This window comes from Ovis aries, chromosome 13, assembly GCF_016772045.2.
Source record: "Ovis aries strain OAR_USU_Benz2616 breed Rambouillet chromosome 13, ARS-UI_Ramb_v3.0, whole genome shotgun sequence".
NCBI classification, from domain to species: domain Eukaryota; kingdom Metazoa; phylum Chordata; class Mammalia; order Artiodactyla; family Bovidae; genus Ovis; species Ovis aries.
In genome coordinates this window covers 53,679,992-53,701,496 of record NC_056066.1, presented here as the reverse complement: position 1 = coordinate 53,701,496, position 21,505 = coordinate 53,679,992, and the positions used below count along the sequence as shown (strand labels likewise).

General features: G+C 54.0%; 1 protein-coding gene across 1 annotated transcript in view; it reads right to left on the bottom strand.

Moving 5' to 3' along the window:
* Positions 1 to 21,089, bottom strand: part of ZBTB46 (zinc finger and BTB domain containing 46) — a 50,559-nt gene extending 29,470 nt beyond the window's left edge. The window contains exons 1-2 of the mRNA XM_027976934.2: positions 20,934 to 21,089; positions 523 to 1,491 (exon numbers count right to left, since the gene is read on the bottom strand). Coding sequence (XP_027832735.1) covers positions 523 to 1,459 — 937 coding nt within the window. The 5' untranslated portion in view covers positions 1,460 to 1,491; positions 20,934 to 21,089. The remainder of the gene's footprint in view (positions 1 to 522; positions 1,492 to 20,933) is intronic.
* Positions 21,090 to 21,505: the final 416 nt, after the last annotated feature.

Sequence of the window (21,505 nt, the reverse complement as noted above, 5' to 3'; positions counted from 1 at the left end):
TGGCCTCAAGCTGTCACATCCTCCAGCATAAAACTCATGCACGTGGGTTACAGCCCACAAGCCTGGCCTGGCCTTTCCTTCCACCTAGGCCACTTCACTTTGAGGAATTTTTCATCTCTTTAATGCTGTAATATTTCCATCTTTAAAAATTAAGGTATCCCAGCCACTACTTATGAGGCTCCCCGTGTGAGGGAAGTGGCCCCATACCCCACACCGGGCTCCTAGGCGTCACCCCACTTCTTCAGCTCCAGACTTCCTGCTTCAGAGAAGCCCCACCCCAGTTCCCTCTGTGTGTAGGTGGCCCAGGCGCAGCACTGATGGGGACACCAGGAGGTCACCACGGCTGCATTCTTGCTCTCACACCTATTTATTGCAATAATCAGGGAAGCCGCTTGTGTGAGCCTGGAAAGGTGACGCTTTGTGGACAAAACGAGTGGCCTCAGGGTCACCGACAAGCCATGTCTTTGTGCTGCCTTGGCCCCAGGGTGCCTGAGCCCCGCCAATAACAAAGGAAAGGCTTACTTGAGTCACGGCTGCTGAATGGCCACCCGGACGTCGGGAGGAAAGATGGCAGTGGGGAGCCGGCCCGGCTGTCCTCCTCTACCTGCTGTGTGATGTGTCGGACTGTGTCTTTGTTTTTCCGATTCTTCCTCCGGCCCGTGGGCTGCCAGCCATCCCCAGCAGTCTGCTCTGAGAAGGAGTTCTGAATGGTGCCATCCATGGCAGAAGGCGGCTCGCTGCCCCCGAAGTGGGCCGGTGAGAGCGGCTCCTCCTTGACGTGCAGGGGCCCACAGCCCACGTCGCCAGGCCATAGTGGCTGTGAGGCAAGGTCGTCAGGGCCTTCGGCCTTGGGCTCCTGATCCTCCTTCCCATAGCTGCTCCCGCCCTCGTGACAGCTGGCAATGGCTGAGTCCCCGGAGGAGTTGGCGGGGCTCGTGCGCCGGGCCAGCCAAGGGGAGATGCTCCTCCCAGCCATCACAGCGGAGATGAGGGCGTCCGCACCACCACCGGGCGGGGCACCCACCTCAAATGCCTCCAGCTCATCCGAGGCATCTGGCTTGATGCTGATGTCCAGCGCGGCCTTGATGAAGTCATGGCAGGCCTGCACGATGTCCGTCATCTGCAGGAAGCTAGCCGCCGACATCACCTCAATGACGTTCCTGCTGGTGAGGGCCAGGTGGGCAGAGTACATGAAGTCGATGATGGCCTTGAAGCCCTGGGCGGTGACGATGTCCAGGTGCGTGACCGTGGCCTGCTCAGAAGTCTTCTGCACCTGGCAGTAGAGCGTCTTGAAGTAGCGGCTGCTGCCGAGCAGGACGTTCTTGTGGGCTTTGAAAACCTTGCCCTCCACCACCACACACACGTCACACAGCACTCCGTGCTGCCTCTGCTCATTCAGCTCGCGCAGCAGGTGTCGGTAGTGGGACGCGATTTCCATATCTTCCTTCCGGTTGTTCATCTGGGATCCTGGGGTGGCCTCCTCTATGGACTCTGTGGGGTGAGAACGGAAGGGTTACCCGCACAGTCACACATGCACCAAGGGCTAAAGAATGTGCAGAGGGAGGCGGCTGGGCACAGAGCACCTGAGGACGGCACCTGAGCCAGCTCCGTCCTCCTGCACACAGCGCTGTACACGCTGCAGCTGACCCTCCAACCAAGCAAATATTCCAGAAAGGAAGTGAAGGCCCATCCGCAGTTGAAGAGACTTTTTTTTTACCAAAACAGAAAGTCTAGGTGAAGTGTATCAGGTGCGCCTTCACCCCCACCCTTGAAGAAGCGTCTTTAACGGCAAAACGACAGCAACATCCTACACAGTCCAGCCCGCGGGGCAGGAAGGGCCGAGGCTGGGTGCCCACAGTTCAGCCCAACCCAGCTGCAGAGGGAGGAGGCCCCTGACTACCTCAGCTCCCCAGGAAGGTGTCCAGTGGAGGAGGGACCCAAGGTGACAAGAACCCCCTTTGTTATCCCAAGCACCCGAATCGTTTCTCAAGTTGGGCTCCACCGTGCTGCTCCCCTTGGTTCTGTTTCCCAGCTCTCTGCTGCCCCCAAAGTTTCTGGGGCCACCGGACTGTGTGGCCGAGATAAAGGCACTTCAGTGCTGCCCTGTCAGGAGGCCACGTGGGCAGGGCACCCTCTGAAAACCGTGCAGGGATGTGTCCTGGCCTTTGCTGCTGACCAGCAGCCCTCGGTGTCCTTGGCCCGTGCAGCGCCATGCCCCAACCTGTATAGCGTCACTGCGCATGTTGGTCCTGACATCCCCCACGAGGACATGGTCATATTGGACAAAGCCCCTCCCGCTTCAGTACAAGTCCCAGCCCAACCGGGTCAGGTTCTGAGGTGCTGGGGGCGAGGACCTCAATACATGAATTCTGGGGCCATCATTACCACGTGAAACCCCCCGAGGAAGACAGATCTTCCTTTTAAACTCACCCTTTCGCAGCTGGTCAGAGGTGGGGACATCGTCCACCTTTCCCACGGGGAGCAGACAGAGGGCAGGCAAGGGAGGGAGGGTGCGGGACACCTCGTGGTGGAACAGCTTTCCCTGGACTTCCAACACATTTCCCAATGTCACCTGGGCTCACCTGCAGATGGCTGCAGTCCTCATGCCAGGAGAACAAGGCCAGGGAGAGTCCAAGTCTTTCGCTCCCTCATATCTCTCTACCGTCCCCTGGGCACTGTCCCCGCCAGCCCCCACCCCACCCTAAGACCAGAAGTAAACAGGCTACTTCGATCATGAGACCAGTGGGACCTGACCCCACGGATGGACCCTGAGGAGGAGGGGGAGTGGTCAGAACTGGCCATGGGGGGGCCCCCAAACTCACAGCTGATACTGGGGTATTCAGCCCTGGGTGCATGGGGGCCCCCGAGGGCAGTCATCCCCCAGTCTGCTCTTCTTCCAGGGCATGCAAGGAGGGGAGGACAACAAACAGGCCATCCAGGTTGGCTTTACCCCACAGCTGGCATCACACTTAGGTTAACCAGACACTGAGGGAGGAACTGGAACACGTGTCAAGTCAGGAAATCAACCGTCCAAGTGCAAACCATCGGCTTCGTGCCTGAGTCCACGAGGAGCTCCTGGGCATGTACAAGGGATGGAGGGGGGGTTGGAGGGAGGTCCTCTGGCACCTAAGGGCCCTGTATTCAGATTAGGAAGATGCAGGTTTCATTACCTGACTTCCTGTATGAATAATAAACCTCTTTATTCACCAGTGAAGCAGATCCTCCTAAGAATCAGGAAGAAAACCAAAAAGGGGGAAACGCCAGAGCCGTTTACAGAAGCAACTACCTCACAGGGTTTGCATTTCTAAAATAATTTCAACTCATATGGGAAGTTCTAAAATAAATTATTATTCAATCAGAGCAGCTTAAAAATCAGATATGTATTTCACAGAGAATCTGTTGTAAGAAAATACAATTTTCATTAGGGAAAAAAACTACCTGTATGCTAAAAAGAAGAGGAATCTAAAGGAATGATAATCAAAAATAGATTAGTCAGGGTCTTCCCTGGAGGGGCCAGTGGTTAGGACTCCACCCTCCCACTGCAGGGAGCATGGGTTCAATCCCTGGTCAGGGAATTAAAATCCCGAGGGCCTTGTGGCACAGATGAAAACAAACAAACAACAGATTAGTCTGCTATGGAAACATTAAGCATACCCATAACTTATCCAAGCCTACTGAAACTTTAGGGGAATGACTGAATTTGCATTACAAAGTTGCTCATGTCTGAACATCAGTGAGACGTTCGTGGGGTCCTGCCCACCTGACCGCAGCAGAAGAGCTGCTGCCCAATGGGCATGACCCTAAAAACAGAAGCATCCTAGTAGTCACATCACACAGCAGTCTGGCCAGAAAGACGCAGGCCTCACACTAAAGCATGCTCACAGAGGTTTTTCTTTGAAGGCTAGGACAGCAGAGCATCTGCCCTGCCCCAAAGGAGGGTACTACCTAGTGGAGACGCACCTGGCCATGGGACACACACCTGCTCAGGAAGCACACACCAGTGGACTCACACTTGTTCATAGGACACACATGCTAAGTTGCTTCAGCCCTGTCCGACTCTTTGCTCTGCTATGGACTGTAGCCCACCAGGCTCCTCTGTCCAGATTCTCCAGGCAAGAATACTGGAGAGGGTTGCCATGCCCTCCTCCAGGGGATCTTCCTGAGCCAGGACTGAAACTGTGTCTCTTATGTCCCCTGCATTGGCAGGCATGTTCTTTACCACTAGTGCCGCTAGGAAGCCCCATAGCACACGCCTGTGGACAGATAACCTGACTGTCATTCTGAATTACCTGTGCTGCTGCATGGACCACAGGGCACTGTCATGCATTTCAAGGTCCACAGGGGCAGTCCTGTGAGGAAGGGACCCTCGAAGGAGAGCCTGTGGCCCTGAAGGGTCCCAGATGCCGCTCTGTCAAGAGAAGCTCAGGCTGGTGAGAACAAGGGGGCAGACGGGTTATCTGCTGCCACACCAGCACCTGCAACTTTGTTAAAGTGACCCATGTGCCGCCTGGAAGCCACTCCATCTCTACACAGGTTTCATGCCTCCTGGGGTCCCTACTCCCTGTTTTATTTATAGCTCGCTAATCTCAAGACACTTCAGCCTCAGACAGAATCACTTATGAGCACCTTGGTGCAAATACAAGTTGAATCCAAGTTCCAGACTAGACTCCAAAAGTGTGCCCATCTGCACCATGCAGATTTCGGAGACACCCTCAACAGACATAACCCAGGACACAGGGACCATGCAGGTGATGGCACGGCGAGTGATGGAAGGGGCAGCCGAGGCCTCATCCTGCCTGGTGGGAATCTTGCCTGATGCTGCCAGAGCCATTTCTAACACTGACGCCTCTGGGAAAGGTGGAGGTGGTCTCCAAGCTGCCTGGCAGAGAGCCTGAGTCTAGCCATTTGGAGCCACCAAGCTTATATTGGGTGCCACAGACCTGCCCTGCCCCAAGTCTCACAGTCCCGAGCTGGCTCCCATGACCCAAGAGACCCAAGTCTCGACTCTTCAGTATAGTGACCTGGGGTCAAGGCGGGGGGGTTGAGGTCTCCCCTAAACAAGTTGCACTCAGACATGAGCACGGACCTGCTGTGCCAACCTCCTCTCTGAGCATCAGGGGCAGACGTGATGTCAGGGGCACTCCCATCTGTCACTTCCAGGGTACAGAGCCCGCAGCACTCCAACCCCAGGGCACCTCACGAACCCTCTCCCCACAGCATCTGAAGGTAAGGAGGCTGCAACCAAGAACCATCTTCAAAAACTACCAGCAGGAGGCCCATCTCTTATTCATCCAGCTTGCCCATGAGACCACGGATACTCCTCTGGTAAAAGCCAAATAAATTGCCAAGTCTCGAAAATCACAAGAAACATGAAACATGCAGACTGCTCTGAGTTTATTTCATTTGCTGCACTGTAGGTTCAGATTAGTAATTCTGGGAGCAGAAGGGGGTATTCATATGCTTTTTCTCTGGTCCCTAAAGAGCTCCACCTTGAAGACAATTGGTTCTAATAATAAGGACACAGAATAGTGAATGCATTTGGACTTTGTATCCAGCTGCACTCAAAGAAACTCCAGGTGTGGGCAAGGATTGGGAGCCCTGGCCGACCGGTCCCTCCCCAGGGTCGGTCACCGAGTTCCAGTACAGAAAAGCCCAACGCTAAGAGGTGAGCACCTCAAACACCCATGGAACCTCCTCACCAACCCGACTTCAGCTCTTCTCACTCTGTGTTTCCACTGTGCTCCATTTACACTTTCTTGAAATTTTCCTGGAAACATGACCTAACAGGTGAATATTGTTTTAAGGTGGAAGCAATGTACGTTTAGTGCTAGAACCAGAACACCCACTCCTGGTCTGCAGAAGCCAAGCTGCTGCCTGGAGGCCCCATGAAGCCCCATCTCTGCCCTTGCCCGGCCGGCCGAGCACGTCTAAAAGGCCCTTCCAGGTGGACACAGGTGAGTCTCTAGATAATTACACTGCTTGAAAGCAACCGGACAAAGGAGACGGTGCAGGAATACCTTCCATGAAACTGGAATTTGCAAAGAGACCTACACGGGCAGGGACAGGGGCTGCCTGGCCTGGGAACAGCGAGAGACAGAGACACCGCTGTGTGCAAACCCACCCATTTACTCTCTTCCAATGAGTAGCTTGTTGTACGCGAATTATGACAATGTCGACTACAAAACTACTTTTATGGAAATATCCTTGCTCGACTACAAACCAGTGCGTACCCATCACCATTTGCCGTGGGTTGAACTACGTCCCAGACTCACTTGTTGCATGTGACCTTATTTGGAAATGGGGTCCCTGTAGATGGAACTGGTTATGACAAGGTCGCTAGGGTGAGCCCTGCTCCAACGTGACTGGTGTCCTTAGGGAAGGGGACCTTGGGACACAGACCTTCATGGGGAGACAGCTGTGTGACAGAAGAGATGAGGCCATGGCTAAGGAAGCACCAGAAGCTGGAGGGACGGCTGGGACAGGTCCTCCATCCCGCCCAGCACCTTCAGAGGAGGTGTGGCCCTTGTTCTCTGACCTCTGCCCTCCAGGGCTTCGATGGGATAAATCTCTGTCATTTAAGACACTCAGCCCAGGGTTCTGCTAGGAGCCCAGGACACACATGTCTCTTATGTACCAAAGAACCCACCAACACCAGTGGGTGATATAGTTCATACGGGAAGTGCTCGGCTTCTTCCCACCAAGGCCTCTGCCCATGGGCAGAACCCAGCCAGCCCGGGGCCCTCCCTGTGTGGACACCATGTCCCACATCCCAAGGTTCTGAAAAACCCAAGATCCAAGACACTAAGAACAGGAAACCATTTTATAACCCACACTTTATACACATTGTTTTCTCAGGGTTCCTTGTTGCCTTTTAAAATTTAAAACTAAGCTCCTGACTAGGAAGAAATATGCCACATTCAGTAACAAATCATCTTTAGGTACCCGGCGGGGTCAGCTCTGCCTGAAGTTTCTCCAGTGACTCACAGCCTGAACCTTGGGTGCTGTTGACCAGGGTGATCTCAGAATGCAAACCCTTGTGGGCCAGGGTGGGTCCCCGCCCCCGGCCCCTGCCCAGCCCCACCCCACCACCACCCTCTTCCCTGTCACGGCCTCTTTCAGTTCCCTCAACTCAATGGGACCAAAAGCCTCCTCCGCGCCCCTCCCTGGACTCTCCTACCTGTCTAGACGTCACTTCCTCTCAGGATGCACACACCCTGACCACACAGGGCCAGATGCACCCTGTCCCCACCCGCCTGCTCTGGCTCTCAGGGTGGAATGACCCACAGAATTCCAAGGTCTTAGCTGTGGCCCAGACTTAGTCCCAATGCGATTCCATATCAGCCCCTGAGGGTGTCCAGGAGCCTGGAGGTGTGCTGGGCACTGGGCTCAAGCTGAGTACCGGGCCCGCCCCCCCAGGCCAGAGCCAGAGCAGCACAGAGGTGCTATGAGGGCTCTCAGGGAGGTAGGGGCACAAGCAGCAAGACTGAGTGAGTGGGGCCTGGGTATGGCCACCCCAGAGACCTGGCTGAGGCTGACTCTCAAGGTTCCAAGGAATGGAGCCACCCGCGCTGACATCCCAGCCCAGCCTGGAGGACTGCAGCCCAACTGGCATCACGTGGACAGAAGAACCACAGAAGTCGGCCCAGCACCTTGGGACACAAGAGGCCTGTGTTTCAGGACGGTCGAGGGCATCGAGCTATGGTCAGCACACAGGCAGCCCAGGGAAGACACAGCACCTGGGCGTCTAACGAGAGAGCTTGTAGGACACAGACGGGGCGGGGCCACTGAGAGAACCACAAGGAGCCCGGGGTGGTGCCAGCTCGGACCTCAGGGTGGTTAGGGCACCAGCCACCAAGATGGGGAAGCCAGGGGCTAGTATATCAAGGGGAGACACAGGCTCCCAAGGGAGAGCAGCCCCCCAGGGGTCCCAGATGTCCTGATTGGTAGGGTGCCTGGGGCCCCAGAAACAATTGCAGGGGCAGGGAGAGAAAAGAAGAGACCAGGCAGGGAGACCTCCTACAAAGCCGAAGCAGAATCACAGCCCCAGCCAGGCATCCACCCAAGAGCTCTGTTGCTTCTGCTGGTGGGAAGCCGATCCACAAATTTGCTTTGCGGGGTTGGGGAGAGAAAGGGGAAGAGGTTACGGCTTTACCCGTGCCCCCAGGCACCTCCTGCTACACTCGACCCTCACTGTGGCCCTTTCCTCTCTAAACCACGCACGACTGTAATGGACAGCTACCAGCTCCCTTCAGTTCAGTTCAGTTGCTCAGTCGTATCCGACTCTTTGCAACCCCATGAATTGCAGCACACCAGGCCTCCCTGTCCATCACCAACTCCCGGAGTTCGCTCAAACTCATGTCCATCAAGTCGGTGATGCTATCCAGCCATCTCATCCTCTGTCGTCCCCTTTTCCTCCTGCCCCCAATCCCTCCCAGCATCAGAGTCTTTTCCAATGAGTCACCTCTTCGCATGAGGTGGCCAAAGCATTGGAGTTTCAGCTTTAGCATCAGTCCTTCCAAAGAACACCCAGGACTGATCTTCTTTAGGATGCACTGGCTGGATCTCCTTGCAGTCCAAGGGACTCTCAAGAGTCTTCTCCAACACCACACTTCAAAAGCATCAATTCTTCGGCGCTCAGCTTTCTTCACAGTCCAACTCTCACATCCGTACATGACCACAGGAAAAACCATAGCCTTGACTAGACGGACCTTAGTCGGCAAAGTAATGTCTCTGCTTTTGAATATGTTATCTAGGTTGCTCATAATTTTTCTTCCAAGGAGTAAGTGTCTTTTAATTTCATGGCTGCAATCACCATCTGCAGTGACCCTGGAGCCCCCAAAAAATAAAGTCTGACACTGTTTCCACTGTTTCCCCATCTATTTCCCACAAAGTGATGGGACCAGATGCCATGATCTTTGTTTTCTGAATGTTGAGCTTTAAGCCAACTTTTTCACTCTCCTCTTTCACTTTCATCAACAGGCTTTTAGTTCCTCTTCACTTTCTGCCATAAGGGTGGTGTCATCTGCATATCTGAGGTTATTGATATTTCTCCCGGCAATCTTGATTCCAGCTTGTGCTTCTTCCAGCCCAGCGTTTCTCATGATGTACTCTGCATGTAAGTTAAATGAGCAGGGTGACAATATACAGCCTTGCCACATTCCTTTTTCTATTTGGAACCAGTCTGTTGTTCCATGACCGGCCCCCTTAGGCTGTGATGAGTCACTGGACAATACAAACATGCTCTTTTTAACAGGTGGATCAAAAGGCATATCCTGCCATGGATGCAATCCCCCCAGCTGCTGACAAGCCGCCTCCTCCTGAAGCCTCCAGGGGCTCCTCCTATGACAGCACTCGTGGTGCCTCTGTCAATCAAGAGATACTGTTTAAATGTCCCAGCATAGCTCCTGGTAGAAGTAGCAGCGGACAGCACCTTCTTGATCCTGGGTGGGCCTGAAGGTCTCACCTTCACCTCACTGAAGGACATGACAGTGAGGCTATGGACAAAGGGCATCTGACCAGTGCCATGACATCCCAGGACCACAATTCAGAAATGACACCACAGGTGTGGCTGAGAGGTGGGCTCTGATGTTCTGCATCAGTCACAGCTCACAGCAAAGGTGGAGGATGGATACAGAGTTACTTGCTTTTGTGGGGTGAATTGTGTCCCCAGAAGACAGTACCTGTGAATGCAACCTTATTTGGAAACAGGATCCTGGTAGATTTAACCAGCTTAAGATGAGGTCATAACCCAGTGGGACGGGTGTGTCACAAAAAGGGGAAATCTGAACACAGACATACAGAGGGGGATGGAGGCAGAGGTGGGGTGGCTACAGCCCAGAGGTGCCTGGGCCACAAGAGCTGAAGACGAGGGCAGGACCCTCTCCCAGAGCCCCTGGAGGGAGCACAGCCCCACGACCCCTGCTGGGGGAACATGTTTCTGTTGTGTTTCTGCTGTGTTTGCCACCAGTCTGTGGCACTTTGTTACAAAAGCCACAGGAAAAAACCACACATCCACTTAAAATTTTTAAGTTTTTCTTGAAAACTGATCAGCCTAAGAAGGCAGAAAAATTATATCCAAGGGTTTTTAATCTGAGCTATACTGTGACTTGAAATGTTAACTCTAACACTTGTACTCCCTCTGCCAAGGAAAAACATCAAATCTAAACAGGAAAGGAAAAAAAAAAAAAAAGCAGCACCTAGTTCTCAAGCAAGAGGATGAAATCCTCTGTAGTCTTTCAACTTTTGTCTTTGAAACACTTTCCAACAGAAGGAAAAGTTGCAAGAATGATTCTTGAGAGAACTCCCTCCTAACCCTTAACCAGATACACTAGTTCTTTAATATTTTGCAACATTTATTTACATCAAGCAAATGCTGGAATCCTCAATCCTGGTCTTTTCTATTTAAAGTTGCATTTCTTGAAAACAAGAGGATCCAGCCAATAGTCTAAGGTGCTACCTAGGAAACCCCACATCGTACAGGTCACTGACTTTGGACTGGGGCAGAGAAATGAAATGCACGACTCCTCGGCTGGTGGCAGGAGAGCCCGCATGCAGGCTCGGACCAGAACAAACATTTGTTCTGGCATCTGACACAATTTTAGCTGCTAATCGGACATTTCCAAGTCCCCACTGTCATTCTGCATAGGCCTTGCAGACGGTAAACACTCATTAGATGCTCAATAAATGAAGGCTGGGTGGACAGTTGCCGAGTGAATGAAGAGTGTGTGTCTGCAGTAGCAGACAGGCACACACCTGAGAGAGACTCTCACCTCAGGACGCAGAAACCAGGTGACAGTGAGGCGTGAATCCCACTTCCCTCACCAGCTCAGCCAGTGTTCTCCTCACGAGAATCAAGCCCCCTGTCCCTCAGCCATGCAGCTATTTCATCAGCTGCCATTCAAACAGAGGGGCACACGCTCCAGACCCAGGGTTGGCTGTGGATGAAAACAATTTACCTAGTAAAGGACTAATGCAAAAATGGCTCATGGCTCCAAACAAACACTGAAATATTTGAAAGAAATGATATTGCCAAAAAATTATGCTTAAAAAATTCCAAGATGATACTACACTTTATTAAATCTAGAATTTTCAAACAAAACTTACATAGGTGATAATCATTTTGAACAGTTTATGTACAGACCCTTAATAAAAGGTACACGTATCTTTAAAAGCAGGCACAAAATATAAAAACGATTCATTTTTTTTTAAGTCAGAAATTCCGATGCAGACGTCACTGTCACACTTCGGATACTGAGTACCAGACACGCAGTCCCGGTTGCCTGGTCCTCGAAACAGGGTGGGGCTCCTAACGGTCAGAGGATGCCACCAGCCAGACCACCATGTGGGACCAACAGGTCTGACTTTTCAACAAACACCCCAAAACAGAATAAAGCAGATTTCAGAGCCACCACCCCAAGTGTAACTTCTTCAAATGCAACTCCTGGGTCTGTCCCGACCGCAGCTCAAATCAACCAGTAGTAAAAACTTGGAGGATGCCATCCCCAAGCCTGAGCCCCAATTGGGGGCCCCAGGAGGTACTCACAGAACCACCCACATGAAGGAAAGCATGGGACAGTGAGACAAAACGTCTGTGATTTGCTTTAAAATAGTTCAGAGCAAAAACAGAGGAACTCAAATGTGAGAAGAAAAAGGAATTACTGAAGCTGGTGAAGGAAACACACTCGCTAATTCTGTGTGTGTTTGAAAACTTCCAAAATTTCCAAACTGAAAATACAGTGAGGTTACAAAAGAACAAGATCACTTTTACAGAATCAAGGGAGTTTGTGATTAAGGAAGTTGGGTGCTAAGAGACGATGCTTCTCAGGTGGCGCTAGTGGTAAAGAACCCACCTGCCAGTGCAGGAGATGGGAGTTCGATTGCTTGGTTGGGGAGATCTCCTGGGGGAGGGCATGGCGACCCACTCCAGGATTCTTGCCTGGAGAATGCCAAGGACAGAGGAGCCTGGCAGGCTACAGTCCATGGGGTCACAGAGTCAGAGATGACTGAAGCAACTTAGCACACACACACACACACACACACGTATGTGCTGAGAGACAAGGCTGGTGCCTGGCCTGCAGACCTGAGTCCAGGACTATGCATGCCAACACAGTGGTGGGGGTGGGGTGTGTGTGGCACAGCCTGTCTGCTACAAGAGTCACAAGGGTGTGCATAGGGACCTGGCCCCTCCCACCCCAGCAGGGGAGGGTCCTCATCCAGGAGGTGACCATGGCGGGGGAATCAAAGTGACAGCCGTGACCTTGGCCTCCAGAGGGTTCAGGTCCCAAGGATCAACAAGAGGGGGAACTTCACTTGTGAACGTGGAGGACATGCCGGGCGTACAACAGCCCTGTCTATACCCACAGCCTTTACAACCACCATGGGACACGCCCACGCCGGTCACTGTAAGAATTACGACTTTCAGGCCAGTCACTCAGTGAGTCTATGTGATGTTATCTGCGGCTCCTCATGGTACTCTTGCATGAAAGGTTATCTAAATTTTGAAGACTACATTTTATTTTCCTCATCTTCTATAAGAAGCAATAAAAACGCTGTCTAGAAAAGGGGCCCCTTCAGCTTCCCAGGGGCAAGAAAGGCCTGGGTCCATCTGGGAGGCAGATAGGCACATGGGTACCCAGTCCTGCAGAGGTCAAAGGAGGGGCCGTGCCCTGCTATAGAGCAATGGCACTAAACACCCACCCCAACGACCCCACCGGACACCCTGGGCTCTGCCTCTGCCCCCACCACACCCTCCCTCCAGGCCCAGCTGCATCTCCTTTGATCTGTAGGCATCGACATCTATCTGCTCTGTCACATCCCCTCTGGGGACATACGACCCAACACAGCCAGGACCTTGTTGGCGCCTGCGTCCTTGGACTGAGAGCCCCTCCTTGCTGAGAGCGTGGGGCTGAGTGCAGATCTGTGGGGCAAACTCCCTAACACCATGGTCACTGGCCTCATTCGCTCAACCATCAAGGGAAGGGCAGGTATGAGCGGTGATTGCTGGAGATGAATGGGGAGGCCTCAGGAAACCCTGGCATTGAGAAATAAATGTGGCAACGTGTCAGGAGAACACAAGTTGTAACGGTGGAGAGGGCTGAGTCCTTTCTCCCAAAATGATCTGCTCACGTCTTAACCACAGAATATAACCTCACTTAGAAACAGGGCCTCTGCAGGTGTAATCGAGTTAAGATTAGATCATCATGGTGGACACTAATTCAAGGTGACTGGCATCCTAATAAGTAGAGACAAATCTGACACCAGGGTGACAGCCATAAGGGCAGGATGGGAGGCATGAGGGACACGTCTTGGCTGTGAGCACCCAGGACTGCCAGTGGCCACCAGAGACTCAAAGAGGCAGGAAGCATGTCCTTCCCTGGAGCCTCTGGAGAGAGGGTGGCCCTGCACACACCTTGACTTAGGACTTCTGGCCTCCAGGTTGTGAGAGAATAAATCTCTGTTGTTTTAAGCTCCAAGATTAGTGGTCCTTTGCCTGACAGCCCCAGAGAACTCATACAAACAGGAGACTAACTTACACAGATTGCTCCCTGGTCAGATGGTAGGAAGGCTCTCTGAGATGGGCCATGAAGGGTTCCCAACCAGGATCCACACAGTCCAGTCCACCAAGCTCCCCCGTACCTGACTCAGCAGCTTGTGGCAGGGCTAGAAGTTGTATCCAGATGAAGCTCACCCCATCAAGCCAGAAACACAGCCCATCCCTTCCTTCAAGGAAGCCATATGGCAAAGCCACTCATATCCAGAGTCTGGAACACGGACAGGTTTCACAGCAGCTCAGCCAGGGGTATGTGGGGAGTGCCCTCGAGACAAAGGGAGAATCGTTGTCTGCCCTAATAGTCACATGTCCGCTTCAGTGTGTATCAAGAAAAACATAACTGAGATGCCTGACTCACGACTTCATGGATATTCTTGCTTCTTAAGATGAGGCAAAACAAAGGTAAGTAGATGTGAGATTGGTGTGACCCTCAGGCAGTAGCACGGGCAGCACTGAGCTGTGCCTGCCCTGCGTGCTCCTCCAAGGCTCAGTGCATTTGCTGAGCTCAAACACTCTGTCTTTGAGGGACCACCTGAGCCTCAGTGAAGCGGGTCTGCTGGATGCCGTGCAGGTGGGTCCCCTGGCACTGACCCTTCTGACCCTCTTCTCAGGCTTTCAAGGGCACATGTACACCTGGAAGTGCTCCCAGCTCCCTGGCCTCCTGAGGGCCCTGCTTATCACAGAGGAACCACGGTCACTGCAGCCACGCGGTACACCTGCTGACTGAAACCTCTGTCTTCTCTCCGCTCCCAAGTCCAGGTGTTGGGATTTCCACCCCACAGCAGCATCAAAAGCAGCAGACGACAGAGAAGCCAGAAGGGAAGAGGTTTAAAAGATGCCCCACCCACACCCCAGTGTTTTTCACGTCGTCCAGTGGAGCTCAGTGACTTTAAAGGTAAGGCAGTCCAAGGACAGTGTTACCTTATCACTCCCTGTTCTGATCTCATTCTGCCAACAATGTAAGAAAGAATAGGGGGACTTCCCCAGTTGTCCAGTAGTTAGGACTCTGCTTTCATTGTCATTGTTCAATCCTGGTTGGGGAACTAAGATCCTGCAAGCCACATGGTGCAGCCAGAAAAAAAAAGAAAAATAGGAAAAGTCAACGTACCCAATATTAAAGACCACTTTTCTCAGGTGCCCAGCAGGCCTGTCATGATACATGGTCACTGTCCCCATGAAGGGTGTGTCTGCTACTAACTTATGAAAAGTTCTTCACAACACTCTGAAGTTGAGGGGTTAAGTCTTCATATAAAATAATAGCAATGAAATAACAATGTCTCTATATCACCAGAGGCAATGAAAAAACACCATGCCTTCATGGAAAAACCTGGAAACTTCCTGCTTATGGAGTTATCCATGTATAACCAAAAACGAAAGCAAAAGTGAAATACATGGTAACACACACACTTTAATAATATAATCCTGAACAGAACTCTGAAAGTGCCAGGAGGAAGCTGACCGGAGAGGTTCTACTCACCCCAGATGAGATGCTCAGCTCTTGGCCAGTTAGTGCCCAAGTGGTGTTGAATGTCCTGCCTCCTTTAGTCTCCAGTTAGAAATTAAACAATATGCATGGGCACAGCATCAGCAGCAATCGCCTCTCATCAGAGGAATGAGCCCCTGTGAGACATTGCTGAGACTATTCAGAAGGGAAGGCGACCGTAGGCGGAAGCTCGGGTCTCTTCCTCAACAGCAGGGACACATGCCCTCAGCTTTGTCTTACCTGAGGAGCTTTGTAAGGGAAATTGCCACTTTTAACTTTCCCCTCATTGCCAGTTCTTACTATTAACACTTTAGAGGCAGATGGAGAACGCTGGTCAGTGGAGAGGGGTCTGAGACCGGCAGTGGAGGCTGCATTCAGACCACTAGCCACAGAAGTCATGCTAAGGCAGTTTTCATGGGACAGGGCAGCAACAAAAAGAATAGCTCTGTCCACTCTTCTTAAACAACCCCCGGGCCCTGCCAGTGGGGCCTCACCTTGTCTGATTGACAGGCCCCAAATGAGACCATGTTGGAAGCTCTGGGACCCTCCCCCGCAAGGGCTGATGAGCCCTCCCCAGTGTCCTGGGGTCCCAGGGTTCTTGGCCTTGGAGAGGAGAATGCAGAAGGCTTCCTGCGCTTTGATCACAGGAGTTCCTAGACCAGCCACCGACATGGGGCTCCGTCCCACTGGACCGGCAGCCGCCCAACCCTGGTCTAGATGCAAAGACCCACTGGAAAGTCAAGGGCTGCTGTTTATGAAGAGCCAGAGTGGCAGGGACCTCAGGGTGCACACAAGCCGGGCGTGGCCCCCTGCTGAGAAGTGTGAGACGGTGGGGGAACAGCTGGGGGAGGGCTCACAGACTCCAGGTCACAGCCCCGAAGCTCTGCCACCTGAGGCTGCTCCACTTTCACCCCAGAACAAGCATTTCTCTCTGTGTCCCGCTTCTCCACGTGACCTTTCCCCTGGGGACCTGGGACGTGTGGCCCGCCAGCCTGCTCCACTTTTCGTGTGAGAGAGGATGTGGGCCACGGAGCTGGCTGCCACAGGGCTGGCAGGAAGGACTGGGCTTCAAGTGCAGATGGACAGCTTCTTCAGAGACCAGGGGTCAGAGTGGGGCCTAGGCCAAGGGGACCGATACCCTGGAAAAGGCGATGGCCACCTGTGTGCGAGACTCTGAGCATCGGGCGTCTCTGAGTCAACCTCACCTGAAGCACAGCGGACGTCGCTAGTCCAGGAACTGAATGTAGAGGACCTGTCCTGAGCAGTCAGCTGGCTCTGCGATTCTGAGAGACTGTTCCCCACAGAGTCAGCCCTCTCCTGCCCCTGAAGGAAACAGTAGTGTCTGAGCCATCTTCAAACTTCCTAAAGAAGAGGAAACTCTGGCCCTGAAGCTGCACTGCTTAGAATGGGATGGGATGAGAAAACACACCTGTTCTGGACACGAAGGCCCATTTGAGGCACCCGCCTGACCTGCTCACATGGGCAGCCCATTTGCCCACAGCCCTGAGCTCCTCCAGAGACCTGGCCCCTCCCCTGGGTCTAAAACACAACCGAACCCGACACCCAGACGTCATCCTGCCTGCCCCACCCTGGGCTTCTGGGCCACCCTCCTGATGGTGTTTTCCATGACCCCATCCACCCTCTCACTGAAATCAACAACCCAGTGTACTGGTGCTGCCCCTCTGACCAGTGAGCCCAGCCGGGAGTCCCTGAGTGGGTCTCATGAAGCTCATTTCTGTGCATCCTGACACAGGGCCTGTGCACCTCGGCACGGCCACCTTGAACTGAGGGCAAATCACCACCTGGATGTCAGCACGGAGAACAGCGAACCCAACCTTTAAACGGGTGAGTAGTGAGTGGCCAGCCTGAGGGTCCTTGCTCCCCAAGCCGAGTCCCTGCTGGGCTCTCTGGCCCCAGGTTCAGCCGAGGGACAGTGTTCAGAGTGGCCAAAAAAACCTGGGTCAGACCCTCTGCATGCCACGTGACACACTGAGAGGGCAATCTGTCCAAAGCCGCCCAGGCCCCACCCGCCATGTGTCCATCTTCACGGCAGCTCCGGTTGCTTCAGGTTTTCAAACCCTCTCTCGAAGACAGAAGCATCTTCTTTCTGCTCCACAAAGAAGGGGTCCCACCCCAGGTCCACTCAGACAAGCAGGGCTGGGCTGCCGCTTGGGAGCCAGGAAAAGGACAGCTTCCCTGAGACTTTCCCCGTGAGCGTGACATTTAGGAAGGGATTCGTGTGCTGAAACACGGGCTTTGGAAGGCATCATTTGAAACTACGTCGCCTCTCGCCCCCAACCCCACAGCCAATCAGCCCCTAAAGCGGCCTGGCCCCAAGGTTTCTGCCCTCTCCTTGGCTACCCACTCTCTGTGAAGCGGAAGTTAGAAAATAATTTGCCAATAGGTACTGGAACCAGGGGCTGGCACCATAGGCCCAACCTGGGCCAGGGGAGGAGTCTGCATGGACACTCTTTCCTCCAATAGTCTTCAGAAAGCCCACCAGGTGGGCCACACCCATCCTTCTCTGAGCTCTCACTAGCATCTGTCATTCACATCGGTGGTTCCTATAGGGCCCCCACTCTGACCCATCCCAACAGGTCAACAGCCCCACTGCAGGAATTCTGTCTCCAATCTGGCCCACAGCAAGCTCTCAATACAGCCAAAAATCATCATGAATAAGAAACTCTGGGAATGTCTCTCTAATGTGACTCAAAAAACACACCTGTCTAAACACAGAACCTCTATAAACGCTGTTGAAAAACACGCTAGCACTGTTCCTCAACTTTCTAAAGTGCCTAAGTTGCTAATTTTTTAAATCCAAATAATGACATTTTAAAAGGTTTAGTCATTTCAAAATCTAAATAAGAGTTAAACGGCAGTGTTGAGAGACACTGAACGGAAAACTTTGCATCAATCACCCTAAGGTCAGACCTGACTGGTTGAGTTTGTCCTTATCCTTCACTAGGACAACTTTTCAGCTTGTTAGAAAAAGTTATTTTTCTTTTCCATGACTTCTCCATCTACAAGCATCTGTCATCACCAGAAAACCAGAACCCAGAGCCCAAGTACACATGCGTCAGGCACATACCATACTGAAGCTCGTAAGGCAGAAAAGAGGGAAAATGCCGGTGAACCTGGGGCTGAAGACCCCAGCTGTACTGGCCATTCCAAAGTCAGAGCCAATGGCAGAGGACACAGGGGCCGGGGTAGGACAGGACAACTGTGTTGCAAAGACTGAAATGAGTCATGTGGTCTCAACAGAGATTTTCAAGCATTGTTTATTCTCAGGAGTTGGGCCATTCAAGCACACTTGTAGCAAAAAGAAGAATCTTTTTTGTTCAGGGGAGCGGGCAGGTTCACAAGGGAATTCTTGATAGCCTATAACCACTCAACAAGATTTTAAGCAGAATATGTTCTTTCAGAGAGAAGGAAAAGCCTCCGTTTTTATGAGGACACGACACCCCCAGAATAGGGCACAAGAACCCTCCGCCCATATTAACACAGCAGTCAATAGGGCACCTGGGCACAGGAAGCACCAGCAAAGCGAGGCACGAGTTCAAGTTCAAGTTCACAGCGCCAGGCTCTTGGAAGATGTTTTGCGGGGCCTTCACTGCTGGTCCGAGACCTCTGATAGAGCAGAGCAAGCGCACAGCTGCCCCAGAAACACAGACCACAGGGACGCAGTGGCCCAATTTCGCTTAATTTGAAAAACCCCACATAAGGACAATGTTGAAAAGTTTGTAATATTTGGTTTAACATGTTTGCAAATAACACATCGTCTGACTGTAAAAGAGTGTCCTTCCAGGCCCCCAGTGGAGTCTCACCCATCTTCAGTGTCGACCTCACCTTCCAAGTGCTTATGTGTGACCAAGGAGGGGGGCAGCCCCCTCCCCCTGGATGATCGAGTGGGGATACAGAGCACCCAAGAGGATTGGAGCCCCTGCAGCTGACACTCCACCAGTTCTGAACACCAGAAACTGGACATGGAAAAAGAGCTCATTTTCAAATCTTAAACAGCTAGATCTGAACAAAACTCATCTCATCCAAACAAAATTCTTTCATCCAGGGTAATGGCAATGAGGCCTAATGAGATCCTGTCCTGAGGCTGGCCTCCAAGAAAGGCTGACCTTGGGGTTTAGCCTAGAGGTGAGGCTGGCCTCCCAGAAAGGTTGATCTTGGGGTTTAGCCTAGAGGTATCCATTCCATACCCCCTAAACAGAACTCTCCCATAAACACCCACGTACACCTCCTTCCCTTCAGTAAAAGATATAAAAATAATTACTAGTTTTCTAGGGGAACATACTGTCTAAGTCAGACTTACATCTAGTAACTTCTGCCTCAACAACCTCTCACTTAGTCCTTTCTGAAATAGCAAGGAGTCTCAAAGTTTTCAGTTCAGAGTATTTATCAGGAAACACACCAACTAGAAGGAGTGCACTATAGTAAAATTCTATTGTTTACTTCATCATTCATGTGAAAAACCCTTCCATAAGTTTCCCTTTGGGGAACAAACTATTTCCCCCTCCCGATGAGTGAAAACACTGCCTTCATAGGCTACACGCAGGCCAGCCATAGACCGAATCTACAGCCTGCTACCCAAAGGGAAGTTAGCTTTGATGATAAATCCAGTATGAAAGATTCTACAACTGATACAATTAAAGCGCACTCAAGGACTCCGCACAGGTGTCTGAGCCCAGCGGCTCGCCAATGTGTTGCTAATTAGCATTTCTTTAAACAATGCTGATAACAATCTTGCCTCCGAAATCCAGGACAAATGCTTCGCTGAGATTGGAGCAAGGAAAGCGTAAGAAAATTCGCTGAGAATCTCAGTCAAACTTTCTTTTGTTTGTATTTCCTCGGTGTCAGAAAATACCAGTTCTTCGCCCCTTTGGGTTGTACCCAGGCTCCTCGGTCCAGCCCTATTGTGCGTGGTCCGTTAAACCTACAAATAATGAATTTGTCAGCAAGGCGAGAGGAACCCCAACTAGTCTGAGCCCTCCTCCTGGTGCAGAAAATCGCCCATTTGCCATCCAGATTGAGTTGTCAGACATTGACTCGTGCTACCCTGCGAAACTGACATGTCTATTTACAGAGAAACAAAGACGCGGCTCGCGGCGGACCCCGCTCCCTCCGCGCGCCCCGTCCGCTCCGCGCGCCCCTCGTCGCTCTGAGCGCCCCGTCCCCTCCGCGCTCCTCTAGTTGCCCGGCCTCTAGGCCCCTGCGCCCTGAATCAGCCAGTAATTAAAATGGAGACGAGGCCAGTGCTGGGCTTCAGGGGGAGACAATGACCCCCAAGGCCCGGCGGAGAGCGGGGACCCGCCGCGCCCACCTCCCGCAGTTCCGACTCTTGGCAAACTCGGCGCGGGCGGGTCCGGGTGCGGCTCGGAGGCGCGGGCGGGGGGCGCGCGGGGCGGCGCGGGCGGGGGGCGCCAGGACGCCCCCGGGCTGCCTCCTGGGGCCGGGCGTTGACGCAGCAGAAATTACCAGCTGGAAAATTCCCCTTTCGGAGGTAACGGGGGAGGGACCGCGGCGGCGGCGGCAGGAGGCGCCGAGGACTAGGGGCGCGGGGCAACCCCGTCGCCGCCTCCGCCTCAGCGCGCAGCCCCGCGGGGACCCCGCGTCGCCCTCGCCCGCCCCGCCCCGCCCGCGCCACCTGAGCTCAGGGACCAGCGGGGACCGGGCGGGGGTCTCTACCGCCGCCCCCAGAGCTGCAGCCGGGCGCGCCGATCGCCGCCGGGAGGGCGCCCCCGCGGGGCGGGGCGCGGCGGGGCGCGAGGGGCAGGCGGCGGGGGCGCGCCCCGACTCGGAGCGGCTCCAGCCCGGAGCGGTCCGGCTGGCCTGAGCCCCGGCCCCGCCAAGATGCGCCGGCCCGGCCGCGGACAATGAGCCGGCGCCGCTTACCTGTGACCCCATGGGGCGCGGGCGAGGGCGGGCGCCGCGGCCGCCGGACCAGCGCCGGTGATCGCCGCGGCCGCCGGGCGAGCGCTGCGTCCGGGCGGGTCCGAGCTGCGCGCTCGCCTTGGCCGCTGTGTCCGTCTGTCCGTCCGTCTGTCCGTCAGGCCGGCGCGCGCCCCCGCGCCGCTCCAACCCCGCGGCCCCCGCCGCCCGCGCGCGCGCCCCGCCTGCGGACCCTGACCCCGCCCCCCGGCGCGCGCCCGGCCGCTGCTGATTGGCCCGCGCCCCGGTCCCGGCCCCGGCCACCGCCCCGGGCCCCGCCCCGCCGGCCCGGCCGCCGCCCCGCCCCTCGGTCGGCCGGCTCCGCTAGCGGGGCGGAGGGGGCCGCGGCGAGGGTCGGTGCGCCTCCGCCCCCCCGTGGGCGGCTGGACAGCGGAAGTGCGGGCTGGAGCTCGCTGGGCATTGTGGGAAGCCCCCTCCGCAGGGCTGGCGGGGGGCGGGGGTGGCGCGGCGTGGGGTCTCCGGGTGCCCCCTCCCTTCCCACGGAGACCCAGCACCCCGCAGACCATCCGGTCGGA